We start from the raw sequence: 14,316 nt of genomic DNA on the forward strand, positions 1-14,316 counted from the left end.
CAATAGCGAGCTCCCTTCCCCCACTGGTGCTGCCATAGAAACCCAGAAAGCGCCATGGCTGCCGCCGGCCGAGAAGAAAACTTTCAGACAGTGCCGGCGGCAGCCCTACCCAAGTCATTGTCAATTTTGCCACAGCCATCAGCTCCCGTCAGAGGGAGGCCTAAGAAATGTCTGGTCTATCCGCATCCGCCGAAGAGCTCCCGCCTGTCCCGGTCTGTCCTGCGCTGGCTCCAAGGCCTGGATCTCACCTTCTTCCCCAGGAACATCAACAGGTGCCGGAGAAGCTGGTCAAGCCTCTTTGGCGGGCGCGGGGCCTGAGCTACCCTGACCCGCGCCTGCGCCTCTATCCAGCAGTCCTCTTCGCAGCCCCGCAGGCGCTTCGCGCCTCTGATGGCCTTTCTATCCCATTCACCACACCCACAAACACATCGCCCTCTTAGGGAGTGAGACTGAAAACAATATGCTGAAACATTTCATTCACTCAATCAATACTTAAGCTAATCTGGAATGCTTTGGTGACTACACTATTATTATTATTATTATTATTATTATTAAATCACATTAAATATTAAAATAGTCAAAGGCTTTTCAGGGACACTGGACAAGTTACTTGCTGTCAGTACTGAGTATTAGATTGGTGTTAACTATAAAATAATACAAACTGTATAAGTAACTACACTTTATTTCATTTCCTTATTGTATGGATCAGGGATTTTTCAAATGGCTTCCTGATAGCAGAAATATTTACTATATATTACCCCGGAGACCTTAATTTGTTATCCTTTGTAAATGGAACTTCTTTAAAAGTCAAGTTGGATAACTGGGCACAGTTGGAAAAGGTAAATTAGCAATCATTGACATTTTTAATTGTTAAGAAGTTTGGGTTTTGAAAGGCGCGCCTCTGATGTTTTGATTTTTATACATATCTGTGTGTCACTGTGTGCTAGGATACAATGCTACTGAGTTGGCAGCTTGTTTCCTTGTATTGAAAAGGTTATTAAAGTTTATGTCACGAGTAACCTATTAAAACTGAACATACTCATTTCAAATTGGAGTGGGGTATAGTGGTTTTCTTGCTGAATGATATCTTTTAATAATTAACATGTTAAAAATCAGAAAAGTAATTGAGAGATAAGAGATTAAAATAAATTCATAGTAACTGGAGATTTTTATAGAATTTATGATGAAACTATTTTTTTTTTCTACTATTAAAGTTCCTGGCCAAAAAAAAAATTAAACTACCTAAAGAACTAATCCATGGAACGATTCACTGTAAAATTGGAGTACCCGAAATACTGATACAAGAGGTTTACACCCTATTAACACATCGAGAGTGAGTTATTTGGAATCTTCTAATAATACAACATGAAACTTTTAATAATATAAATCTCACTCCTAAAACATGGCTTGTCAACATTATTTTATTTTTTATTTCCAGAATTAAAAGTATCCAGGATGACCTCGTGAATTTCACAGACTACAGTTACCAGATGCGTTTGCCCCTGGTTCCCAGGTCTACAGCTTCAAAGTTTATTAAAGATAACATTAGGTTATCAGAATTATTAAGTAATCCCAACTTGCTCAGCAATGAACTTAAAATCGATTTCCTCTTCCTTTTACAAATGTTACAAAGAAAATTAAGCAGAAAATTAAATCCAAGTAAGTTTTCTTTGGAAATACTCAACTGAGTTCTTTATAAAGCAACTATTTTGTGCATTAAAGATGTGAACAATGTGGGGAGAGGGCTGTTAACCTATGTGTTCATACTGCTCTTAGGAATATGATAAAATAAATGCCTAAATAATTTGCTTAATTTCTAAATTATGGTGCTTTGTCAATAGCCACAGTGAATTTTTTAGCAACAATTTTTATGTTTATATTTTATAGAATGGTTTGATGTCAAACCCACAGTGGGAGAATTTACCCTCGATCATCATCCTGCCCAAGCCTCTGGGTATAAATATAAATCAATGATTTCAAAGCAAAAACTTTCTCCTGTTTTATGTAAGTGTTTTCGTTATTTTATTTTTCACTTTTTTACCTGTTAAAATCATTTTTTCCCCACTTTGTTCATCTAAATTTTGAAAAATAGTTAAAATGTTGGCCTAGGCATTTAGTCTAAAATGGTGTGGTAGGTTGGTATGTTGTTGTGCTTTCTGACAGGTGGAGGGGACATGTGATCTGCTAACTATCAGTCACAGCAGAGGACATTCCCAAGCCGGGGTGTCCCTGCCTGCTACTATAGGAGCCATTTCAGTTCTAATTTATCCTTAAATAGGGGAGTGTGAAATAGGTAAATATCACTGAAAGCTCAAAACTCAATACTGTAGCAGTTGGATGATAAATCAATCCTAAAGTAGATACAGATACTATATACCTGAACTTCCCAATCAGTTGTATTACAAGAAGCTACTTGTTTCAATACTATTAATTCAGAAAGCATTTGTACCATGGCAAAGGATAGGGCCAGTCTCTACCACTTGTTTTTGTGTAGCCTATAAATTAAGAACGGTTATTACATTTTTAAAAGGTTGAAGAAACATGTCAAAAGAAAAATATTTCCCAACACTTTAAAAAGATGAAATTCAAGTTTCCATGTTCATAAATAAAGTTGTGTTGGAACGTGGCCATGCCTGTTTGTTTTACGCCTTGTCTGTGGCTGCTACAATAGCAGGGCCCAGTAGTTGCCAGACTGTACAGCCCACAAAGTGAGGTTCCAAATTTAGCGAATAAAAATACAGCCTAATACAACTGATAACTTTAGGAACAGCTGAGGACATACTTTTACTAAAAATTCTTCATTATGTATCTGAAATTCGGTTTAACTGAATGTCTTGTTTTTTTTTGTTTTATCTGAAAACCCAACTACGAAGCCTGATGTATTTACTGTCAGGCCCTTGGTGAAAGATATTTGTAGACCTGTACTACAGAGTATGTTTCCTAACCTGTCAAGTGATTTTGTGGGGCGTGGGGGAGGAGGAAAAGTCCTTGTTTACATAAGGTCTGGGAAAGCAATGTCAAGAGATTCCTTTTTTAAAACTTATGACTTCTCAGAGAGCCTTTAATATGCTAATATGCATTATAAATATTAAAGAGAGGTACAGAATGAAGTGTTTTCCAAACTCTCTTTGATCACTCATCACTATTATTTTAGTTTTGTTTTGCTAATGGACTGGTAGAACTACTGTTCCTCAGAGCACACTTTTTAATATCTAGACATTCAGCCAGTCCATTAAAACCCCTTGAACTCATCATGTGCCTGAGGCATAGTACTCAGCATTATAGAACCAACAGAAACAAATAACAATGTTTCTCTTGTAAAAAAAAATGTATCCATTGGTTCACCTTCAGATTCCTGGAATAGCTCTCCTTCAACCTGCAGAGAAAGTTCCAGCAGGGGTGAGCTGAAACCAAGGCAGAAGGCTGAGGCAGGGGAGTAGGGGGTTGTGATGTGCAGAGAGGCCTGCAGAAGAGACTACAGCGGGTTCCTTCTTGCCTCTTTCCCTTTATGGCTAACTGGACCTTAAGACTAACTGATGTGACCACTTGCTTAGGGACCTGCAAAGTAAAGGTAGAAGTAGAAGTAGCAGAGCTTCCTTCCTGTGCGAGGAACAGATGCAAAGCACCATATATAAAAATGATGCCTACTGATATTTGAATTCCTCATTTGTTATCTTTTTGAAAAACTTTCAAGGTTTACTTATAAGTTTTAGAAAAACTATATGCTGTCATTATTCCAGATCAAAACCATGTAGAATGGATTATGCTTTTACAATTTTAATAATGTATGAGCTATTATTATAAATAACACCTCCCATTTTGTTCTCTATTCTCTTTTATGAATCCATCTCAACTTTAGTGGTCTTTTTCTCTCCTTTTCAAGATGGATGACAAGCTTACGGGGTTCTTTGCTGGATCAGGATGGGAAAGAACATGCTTTTTATCTTTTTACTTCTCTCGATCCTGTTCCAGACACGTGGATTCTCTCAATCTGTGCATAACAGGAATAAATGCTGTGAATTTGACTTTGGCAATTACACAGATGAGAACTATTTTGCTAAGATTTAAGCTACTTTCCCCCAACCCAAATTTATTAAAGGGATTCCATTTCAGTTATTTCTTATAAAAGAGTAGAGTAATCAGTTAAGGTCAGTGAACATCAAAGTTAACAGAAGGGAAAGAGCCAAAGGCACTAGACAGTAGGAACTGAACCCTGTTTTACCATCTAAGATTGCACTTAATGGCACTGAAACACAGGCTGTTCATCTGAAAAGCTTCTCATTATCAAATGAGGTGGTGAAAATTAGTTGTAATACTGGTTGTTACCTTTGTTCTTTTCTTTTTTTTACACTTAAGTTCCTCAGTTTACCTAAATCTAGTGTTAGCAAAATAAGAGGCCAAAAGAATATTGATTTCTTAGTTGCCACTAGCCCCTCACTTTAGAAATGAGTGACTTAACGGGCCTGGGTGGCCGGCGTGCATGCTTCAGTGCATCAGAGTTCCAGAAACTGATGTATGAATTATGTGTATGTGCCAAATCGAAGCACTGTTAAAATTGTAGCACTGTTGCCTCAGCTGCTTTCTGAAGCAACATTTAAAAATAGTTGAGTCATATTCAGTATCAGATGCACCAAAATAAGCCCTGGTTATTTTTAGTCACTGCTGATGACTTGGAGGTGGGTGACATTCAGATTTTTTATTTATGACTACTATAATGCGTGCTTTAAATATTCTGTTTACCAGGCTTTCGATTAACCTGTGTTCAACCTGTTGCCAATGATTGTGCATTTGTTTGATGTACTGGAAACATTAATGGTTGTATAACTATTTAATAACCACACATTGATTTTAATTTTATTTAAATATTCCAGCAAATACAGGTAATGGTGGCAATTCACTTAAAACAATTCATGTGAAGCAAGCTGGGACACCTTTTGAATCTGCTACAAAACCTCTCAAAGACAGAAAACTGACCTTGAAAAGCACCAGTCTTTGAAGAAGTGATGCCACCATCTCTTGCCTTATACTAAAGGGATAGAATCACCTAGTTTGGGATGTATTTCAATAATAAGAAAATTAAAGTGGTTTCTTATCCATAATTGGGTTGAAGAACATGTTTTTTCATTTCCATTCAAAAACTGTTTATTTAAAACACCCGTGCCAGGTACTGTTGAAAATACAAAATCAAATTAATTAGTACAGGAGGAGCAAAAATAACTTTAAAGGTACAGTTAATTCACCATGATGAGTTCTTTCTCATAAAATTTGTAGGAGTGATGAATCTACTTTGTAATGTTTTCCTCATTAGTAATGAAAAGAGCTACTAATTTGCCTGATACTATACATTTACATATCACACTCATTAATAAAAATTTATTCTGAATGATTATTATATATTGGCCCATAGAAAATCTTGCCCACCATCAAAAATAGCCTTATTTAAACCATTTAAAAAAAAAAATAGGTGTCCTTCCCATTGATAAATGAGTTGTGGAGAAGGAAAATCATGCTTTACTTGGAAATTGGTTTTAGTGTTTAGCAATCCATTTAATTCAATTAAAAAATTCCTACTGGTTGCTGTCATGCCCCATATTTTTATTGAAGGGAAACAAAAGCAGGTTGATATCCTGAAAGACTGCTTATCTTTCATATATTTTTGGTAATTTTATATTCATATTTGGAAAATTTTCTTCAACTGGAATTACTCGTTTTTATGCCACCTGTTTCTTTTGAATTCCAAGATGAATATTGCTAACAGTGAATCCTATGATATATTTGTCAATTTCCAGCTAACCTATCAGTTTTTCTGCATCTTTGAAGGCTTAGGCAGTTTTATGAGAATTTCTACATCCAGAGACATTCTTGTTTAATTCTTGCGTAGCTCATATTTAGTAAAAGAAATTAAAGGAGCTCTGGTGAAATAGACGACTTCTTAGAAATGTATTTAGAATCTGGTTTTATCTTAGGTTTAGAATTTATTCCAAATGAGTATCTTAACCAGCTATTGGTTATTGACCTGCTGCCTTGCATTCTAATAGGACAAATCTTAAATATAAAATTATGTGAATAATTTTTAACCCATAAAATACAGTTCCTTAGGAAAGAGTCTTTTAGAAACAAGTCTTCTGAAGCTCAGCTTGAGAAAAGATCATGAGAAAAGGATTAGATTTGAGTAGACAGTCAAATAATATGCTTCCTCATTCTCTGACTCTGTGTTCAATCTCCTGAAAAAGCTAATCCCTCTTGGACTATGTTAAATTTCCTAGACTCCTATGGGATCTATGGAGAACTGTGAAAAATATGAAATGGTCTGTAAGCTTCATTCCATAGTAAATAAATAAATGAAGGTATCATGTATGGTCAAAATAGGTCATTTCAAGAACTTTCGGAGGATGCGTTGTGTCAACAGAAGCCAGCACTATAGGCAAACCACACGAAGGCCATTCACTTCACCAAGGGTCTCTGTCAGAAGGAAGCAATGAACTTTTCTAGGAGCTACAGCAGCCCCTATAGGAAAAAAAAAACCTTTTCAATCAGTTGGCAGAATGCTTATAGGAATGGAAGCCTCTGTGATACTGTTTTTATTCACTAGTAAGCCTTATTTCTCTTTTATATAACTTTGGGGTTTACTGTATCAGTGTTTCTCACAAATGGAGAATCTTCCCTCTGAACCACTCAATGAAGTGACTTTTCTAGGTTTCCAAGTAGGGTGATAATCCAGATGGACAGCTCAGCACTTCACACCTTTGATGACACTCATCCAGCATTTATGGGGAAATAGTGTTCTCTCAATGGTAGTTTTAAAGACGAGACTGACACTCGTCTTAGCAATTAACTATGTCGTATCTGGCTTTAATTGCGGTATTTATTAAAATTTAGGGGATCTGACATACATATATACATGAAAATCTAGACAATTACATGCTATGTTATAGCACAGTCATACGGTATTTAAATTGAGCATGAAAGTACTTTTTTCAATTATTTAGGTACAAGTGTTTCAAAGATATGGTACAGTAAACATTTACTAAGAATTGACAATAAATATATCTTCTGTATTACTAGTATGCTAATATGAAATCCCAAATTTTACAAGTAATTTGTGAGGTTTTTTACTATGTTCAGAATACCTTTTAACTTAAAACCAAAAAAGTGTGAATTTTCCTATTATAAGGACAAAATGCAGTCATTGCTCTAATGCAACCATGTTCCTGAACACATCTGGATGACTTTGTGGAAATACAATATATATTTCATTAATTTTGATTGACATAATCATCATAAATTTTTACAACACGTAGCTCATTTTGATATTGCAATTTTGTTAACCATCTGGTAATTTTTATGGCAAAATATTTTTCCAATGTTTGTAAATCATTGTCTAATGAGATCTCTTTCATAAAGGCAGATTCAAACTTGCAAAATAATTTGTCCACATTTCTGGTTATATGGACATCCTCAGTTAGTGAAATAACTTCATATTATTTGGGGTTTCATGCATATGAAATCTAATAATGAAAAATACTTTTATAAATTTTAAAAATTGCTTTGTTTTTCATATTAAGGCACAATATATACAGATTGGCATAGTCAAATGACATAATTCTACAAAAAATAGTTAAAATTAAGATATAAGATATCATAGATGGCAAAGAATAACAGAGTTGCACTTGAATCAATCCGATTTAAATTTCAGACAACTGGGTTACTCTCTATTGTCTTCATGTGCTAAAGAGTCATGATTTTTTCACATTTTATACATAAAAATATTTTGTTTTCCTGCATCCATTAAAAATAGAGAAGGTAACAATTATTTACATATAATTTAAACTCCTATCTTTTGAAGTATTTAAAGCACAAAAGACAGACTTCTTAATCTATTTAAAACAAAATAAAGAGAATGATAGTAGTATTTAGACTGCCATTTTTAAGTAAGAAAATTTTAGTACATATATGCCAATTAATAATCCTCCCCACTTAAAAAAATTTGGGTTACATATATCACTAAAGGTTAAAAAAATTCTTAGATACATTTTATATGACCCACTGCATCTCTGAGTTACATATATTCTCTTCTATAATATTAATTATTATTTTATGAAATGGAATTTAAACCTATATCTTCTTGAGGAGTTAGAAGCGGTGAATGTGATAGATAGGTACATAATGTATATTGATTTCTGTTTTAAGAAGCCTGTTCAAGAAAAATTTGAAAATATTTTAAATACAACAAGTTTAAAGGTAATAAAAACCATAATTATTCTAGTTATATGAGCTTTCTTTAGTTAGACAAAAACATCTATATTATAAATCTTATAAAACAACTTGAGTATCAAAGTACTATTCTTCCTAGTATGCATTAATTTCATAAATTTCAAAGGCAGAATTCTAGAGTAATTAAAATACTTGTAGTCATCCCTCAGGCTTTTTTAATAGCTTTACTCTTTTAATAAATATTTTAAAAACTTGAATTTACATAATATACCCAAAATTTCACAAAATTTCAACTAATATCTACTTACAGAAATTTATCTCAAACAGTTTTCATCAAATAAATGAGTCAGAGTTAACAAAAACTGATTAGAGATTATGAAAATATTAAGTACATTAATCAAAACTCATGTCTTTACATAACAAATATTGTTTAAAACAGTCAATTATCATCAGATACAAATTCTCATACAGATTTGACTTCATTTTGCATTTTCAGCCCCAATATATTTATGCTCATTTTAACCTATTTCTTTATAATTGGACATTTGAATTTCAGATAGAAACCTTAGAAATGTTTTATTTTTAAAAAATAAAACTCAAAAGTATTTTGACTATGTATCCATTTATTAATATATATAAAACTTATAACTGAAAATTTTCATTAAATATGAGTTAATACTAATGGTTTACTATACATTAAATATAAGACAATATAAGTGTTAATTTGATCAGTCATATTACCTTCCAGTTCAACATTTTAAGATATTCAGTCATTCAAATTTTAAGTACTTGCTGTATGTCAAGTACTTTTCCAGATGTTGCACTATTTTATATGTTTCAATGTTTCAACAATATAATATTTGGGTGTCTTTTATGGTTTGTGAAACTTATATGTTATTTTACATTATTTACTCCTTTGTAATTTAAATATTACCTTCTTTCCAAATATGACTATTTCATAAAGGAGACACCTATTTTTCCTGAAAAATATATAAATATTTTATTTTTTGAAGTTAACAAGTAAAGCTAACTGTTATTCCTCACCCCCTCCTCCTCCCAACCTTTGTCTCTTAGACAACGAAGGTAAAGTTAATACTAACCCACAAAAGGTATTTTTTAAAAAAACAATTAAGTATGAAGAAAAACCTATATCAAAATGGGTTGAGTCGTATTCCAGTCCCTAAAGGTGAGAATGGATTCACCTTTGCCCACATCAAAGCATCATTCAATGAGATAGTGGATTTCCCATCTTCAAGGAAATATACAGGGCCCTGAACACAGCGAGAGTTGAGGAAAGAAAAGATGAGATTATAAATTTGTATCATGTTTTTAAACTTCTAGAAATAATCACTGTAATAAAAAAACTAATGCTGATAGAAAATTTAAAAATATGAGAAAAATTAGATTTTTTTAAACTGCCACATTTTAAAATATTTTAATGTTACATCTTGATGTCTTTCAAAATATAATTTAATTTTATAAGTTGAATTCTTGAATACAGTAGTGCTATTAATAACAGGTATTGTTACTCTATTAATTACTACAAAGTTAATAGTGCATAAATTCATATATGTTTAGTAATATACTTAAATATACTTTACTATTTTTATCATTCAGTGGGGAAAATTATTTAAGAAACTGAATCTGCTCTCCAAAAGATAAAAGAGACACTACTATATATGTGTCTATGTAATTTAAAATCACAGCAAGCATGTCATTTATTAGTATATTTATAATTTAGTTTCATCAGTTATTTTGTATGTCAAGGGTAGTTTTGAAGAACTGAATTCAAGAAGAAAACTAAAAATCAAAAAATTTCTCAAACTATATTTCCCAGCTCTTAGAAAGAAAAGCATGATTTAAAAAATGCAAAATAAAAACTTATTTTCTTAATTATGTTCTAAAGTTACCCGGTTTTTTATTAAGATTTCAAATGATACAGCTTGTTAACAAATTATTTCTAGGTATTGGAAAATCCATCATATGAAGTAGACAATTTCCTAGTCATAGGTACTTGAAATTTCAGTTATAACTAGAACACCTTAATTTTTTGTTGAGACAGAAATATACTGGGAGAGTACCATTCCATCTAGATCTGTTATTTGCTCCTTAGTATATATAAGATAATTAGTAGATCCTTTCTAAATGTGGTCAGGGTAAAGAGAGGTTAGATGGATCATCTATTAGGTCCTTTGGCTCTCTTAGATGGAGAAAAAGAACCAGAAGAAAGGAACACGAAGATATCAAGTACTAGAAATGGTACCCAGAGGGCAGTGCGTGGCACTAAACATATATTCTCAAAATTGCATTACGTTTTTTGCTCTGAATTATGAGTTTCTGAATTTAATGCTTTGGTTTTTTATTGTTAATCTCTGAACATAAGTGGATAATAAGCATATATGCAATTGTATGCCCTGTTCTTTGGAATATATTGGTATGTTCTGAAGACTTACTTTGCAGTGTCAAGTTTACACTAGTTTGGGTTTATACTAGTAGCAAGCTATTTATTTTGAGTGGATATCCCCCCAAAACACCTTTTTCTGTTGTCCTGGCATGTCGGTATTAGAGATATAATTAATTAGCCACTTATAAAATGTGACTATTACTGGGAAGTAGAGTTCTTTCCATCCAATCTATAGTCTCAAGTAGCATTTCATGGGGATTCATGTTTATTTCATGGGCGTACTTATAACTGGTCTTAGCTGTGAGATGATGGAGGCCTCTCTCTTCTGGAGATAATGCCCCCATACCCCTCAGGGCACAATGGAAGGCTCTGGCATTGCTCACCATCATTACTTTGATTTCACATTAGGGACTATTCTTTGGGATTAGCTATCTCTCATGATTGATCCCAATAATTTTTAATCACTGAAAAGTTTAGTAAGTCAGTGCAAGAACATCTATATCAATAATATATTATATGCATATCAGTTTTTAATGGCTTTCTTTGTGTGTATAAAATACAAATAAAGACTATAAAGTTAAATTTAATCCAGAGATATAATCATTTGTAGCTGTGTTGATTGTTGCTTTGTCTCCCTTATTTAATTTCCCTAAGGATATGATCTGTATGTATTTTAAAACATTTGCTCCTGAGACACATGGGATTTGTTTCTAAGTATCCCCATTACATGAATTTCTTTTATAATAATAGCAAAATGAATATCTGAATTTATTTTAAGGAGAGAGACCATTTACACTAACTACGAAAGCATTAGGGGACTATCTTCTCACAGGGTCTCAGGCCTCTTTAGAGGTATCTAATCCAGATTATGCTTATTTTTAAGATCACATTTCAAAAAATAATGAAAAAAATAAAAATGATAGAAATGCACAATTGATATGTGTCATTAGGCTGTACCTGGATTTTTAATCCTGTAAGACAAGAGATGTGAATATCCGAATGACTGGGAAGATTTGATCCAGTCACATAATCATGTCCAATGATTCCTCTGAGTGATTCATCTTTTAGCCTTTTTAGTAAAGTTGCATAAACCATTCTTTGTGACTCAGAAGGCGGTGTATATGGAGATTCTTCTGATGATCTATATTTTCAAGAGACATTACATTTTCGTTTTTGTAGAATCATAGAATTATGAAGGTTTAGATTAGAAACACTCCCTGATGATTATTTAGTTCTCCTTTATAGATGACATCAAATCAGCTTTAGACTTAATTTATAGTAAAACAAAGGACTTAAAAAGGCAGAAAAGGTTAGCATTGTAAAATATTACTGAATATATGCTAAACAAACCAAGATTCATAATTTTGCTAAGCTTAATAATGACATTTCAACAAGTCTGATGTGATATTAAGTAATACTCTCTGTTTCAAATTTTTATATCATTTTCACTCACTGGTTGATAGATTCTGTACATGCTCTCCATGCATCCAATTCTTCAGAAAGCTGTTTAATTTTTAAAGGCACTGACACCTCTCGACGTTTTAATAGCTGACTGAAACACGTGAAAAAGAAATTAACATAGAAGACTAAGATATCAGAAAAGCAAATTAACTTTAAATAACTGCAATTTTAGATTCAAAAACTACTGTTTGAAATATGTGTACACATGAGCATATATGCCTATATATATATGTCTCTATCTATCTATCTATCTATCTATCTATCTATCTATCTATCTATCTATCTATCCACCTACCTACCTACCATCTATATAGATATGTGTGTGAGTATGTATGCATGCTAACTTGCATATTTAGCCTTTAAATCCCTACAAAGTCAAAGATGTTCAATAAATGTTGGCTGGATGACAGTCTAAGTGGATGAATAAATGAACTGCATAATGTATGGAGAATAGTTAGATAAGCCAGCAAAGCTGAATAATAGCCACTTACGGTATACATCTGTATTCAAATGAATATTAAGATTAAGAAAGAAAGTGGGAGAACAGTAAAAGAACAGTGTCAACAAGCAGAAAGACAGAGATGTGTTAAAAAAAATAAATAAAGTCAGGGAAACAGACTGCACTGATCCATCACATCTGTGTTTAGAAAAGAAATATTATTATTCATGATGAGTCGTTAGATAAGGAATTATTTATCTAGCTTCTATAATACGTTACAAACTCATTACATTTCTCAAGGAACTAGTTAACCGAAATTTAAAAGTAAAATCTGTCTTGGAGATAAAAAGAAAAAGAACATAAGACCTTAGTGATGAAGAGCAAAAGTAAGACTTCTTATAATTTACATTTTGTGGTTACTCATGCCAGTTATCATTCTGCTGGGACATGATAAGTATTGGTGAGATAAAAATGGTATAAATACCACCCCCCATACACATACATCTAACATTTCAGTAATGTTATCTTAAATCGATTAGTATCATCATTTTTTAACCCAAAATTATTGATAATGTGGCTAGTTCCCAAATGCATTTCTTAAAAAATACAGCCTCCCTGTCTACAGTTTTGCACTTGACAGTACTTTATCTGCCCAGTAGTGTTCGATGATCTACTTACTATATGCAAAGCACTGTTAAAGAGTGAAGAGGAAAACCAAGGTATAGGTGGAGGAAAAACTATGAAAAAATATCAGTGAAATGCTTACATATATACAGGGATTCAGTCTGGCTGGAGTAAGGAACACGTAAAAGGATACAATGGGTAATGAGGTTGGAATCCAATTTTTGTGGACTTTTGATGTAGGACTAAGGATCTAGAACGTTATGTATAGATAGTGGGAAGTCTTGGGAGGTACTAAGGGAGGCGGGTGCTTCAGGAAAACTATGGCAACAGCAGTGCAGAGGGTGGGTTGGCAAAAGGAGAAAGACAGAGATAGGGTGACTCGATGAAGGGCTCCTGGTGGTGAGAGTAATGAAGACAATAACTGCTCTGGAACAGGAAGCGAGTAAAATGCAGATGGGGGACTTTACTAAATCATTTGATGCTGGCACTTAATCATGACCCTGATCATTTAATTGTGATTGACAGGAATATAATGACACCATTGAAAGAAAAAGAGGACACAGGAGAAGGAGTAGATTTGAGAACAAAGATGATTTTAACTTTGAACGTATTGAGTTTAAGGCTGGAGTTTGGTGAGCTGCTGCGTATGCACAGAGGAGCTTGGAGAGGAGGCTATGCCTTAACCTAAAGTGAGTTATCTCCATAGAGGGGACAGGAGAAACTATGGAAATGGTGAGGCTTTTGAGGACAGAGGACAGGAAAGAAGAGAGGAGTGGAGTTGTGGGAGGAGAGTGAGCTGGGAGAGCAGGAAAAAGGAAGAGAAGGAACAAGAGAGAAAGGGAGGGAACAGAACTGGGAAACTGGATGTTAGTGAGTTGGAGAAATCAATAAAAGTGGCAAGACAGACAACAAAAATACAATTGTCAGAGAAATAAGAGGAGCTTTTAAAATGGCAAGTTCTTAAGTTTCTCTGTCTAAACTGTTTTCTTTAACTAAACTCATTCTCTGAAGTCTCTTCTTCCTTACAAATAAAAAGCCTTCCTTTTATTCTTGATATTATTTGTGACATTTCTCCCTCTTTACTTTCATCACTTCCAAAGTCATAGATAGCTGGAAATATTTCACTAAATAATATTTTAATTCCATGTGATACAACCCACTGTTCCTATATTTT

The 14,316-nt window shown here is 33.4% G+C and overlaps 2 protein-coding genes across 7 annotated transcripts in view; one reads left to right on the plus strand and one right to left on the minus strand.

The window, feature by feature from the left end:
- Positions 1–47: 47 nt before the first annotated feature.
- SPATA4 (spermatogenesis associated 4) lies at positions 48–5,733 on the plus strand. The gene is made up of 6 exons (XM_016166039.2): positions 48–272; positions 710–839; positions 1,215–1,333; positions 1,439–1,659; positions 1,888–2,004; positions 4,872–5,733. The coding sequence occupies exons 1-6, from the start codon at positions 55–57 to the stop codon at positions 4,994–4,996; spliced, it is 930 nt and encodes a 309-aa protein (XP_016021525.2). The 5' UTR covers positions 48–54; the 3' UTR covers positions 4,997–5,733.
- Positions 5,734–7,892: 2,159 nt separating this feature from the next.
- The window catches only part of WDR17 (WD repeat domain 17), an 88,155-nt gene continuing 81,731 nt past the window's right edge, over positions 7,893–14,316 (minus strand). For 5 of the 6 annotated variants that reach the window (XM_036228696.1, XM_036228695.1, XM_036228697.1 and 2 more), the window contains 3 exons: positions 12,072–12,170; positions 11,576–11,759; positions 7,893–9,485 (listed from right to left, as the gene is read on the minus strand). In XM_036228696.1, the coding sequence (XP_036084589.1) occupies positions 9,366–9,485; positions 11,576–11,759; positions 12,072–12,170 (403 nt within the window). In that variant the 3' untranslated portion in view covers positions 7,893–9,365. The remainder of the gene's footprint in view (positions 9,486–11,575; positions 11,760–12,071; positions 12,171–14,316) is intronic. The other variant, XM_036228694.1, reaches the window with a different exon arrangement.

Source organism: Rousettus aegyptiacus, unplaced genomic scaffold, assembly GCF_014176215.1.
Source record: "Rousettus aegyptiacus isolate mRouAeg1 unplaced genomic scaffold, mRouAeg1.p scaffold_m13_p_11, whole genome shotgun sequence".
NCBI lineage: Eukaryota > Metazoa > Chordata > Mammalia > Chiroptera > Pteropodidae > Rousettus > Rousettus aegyptiacus.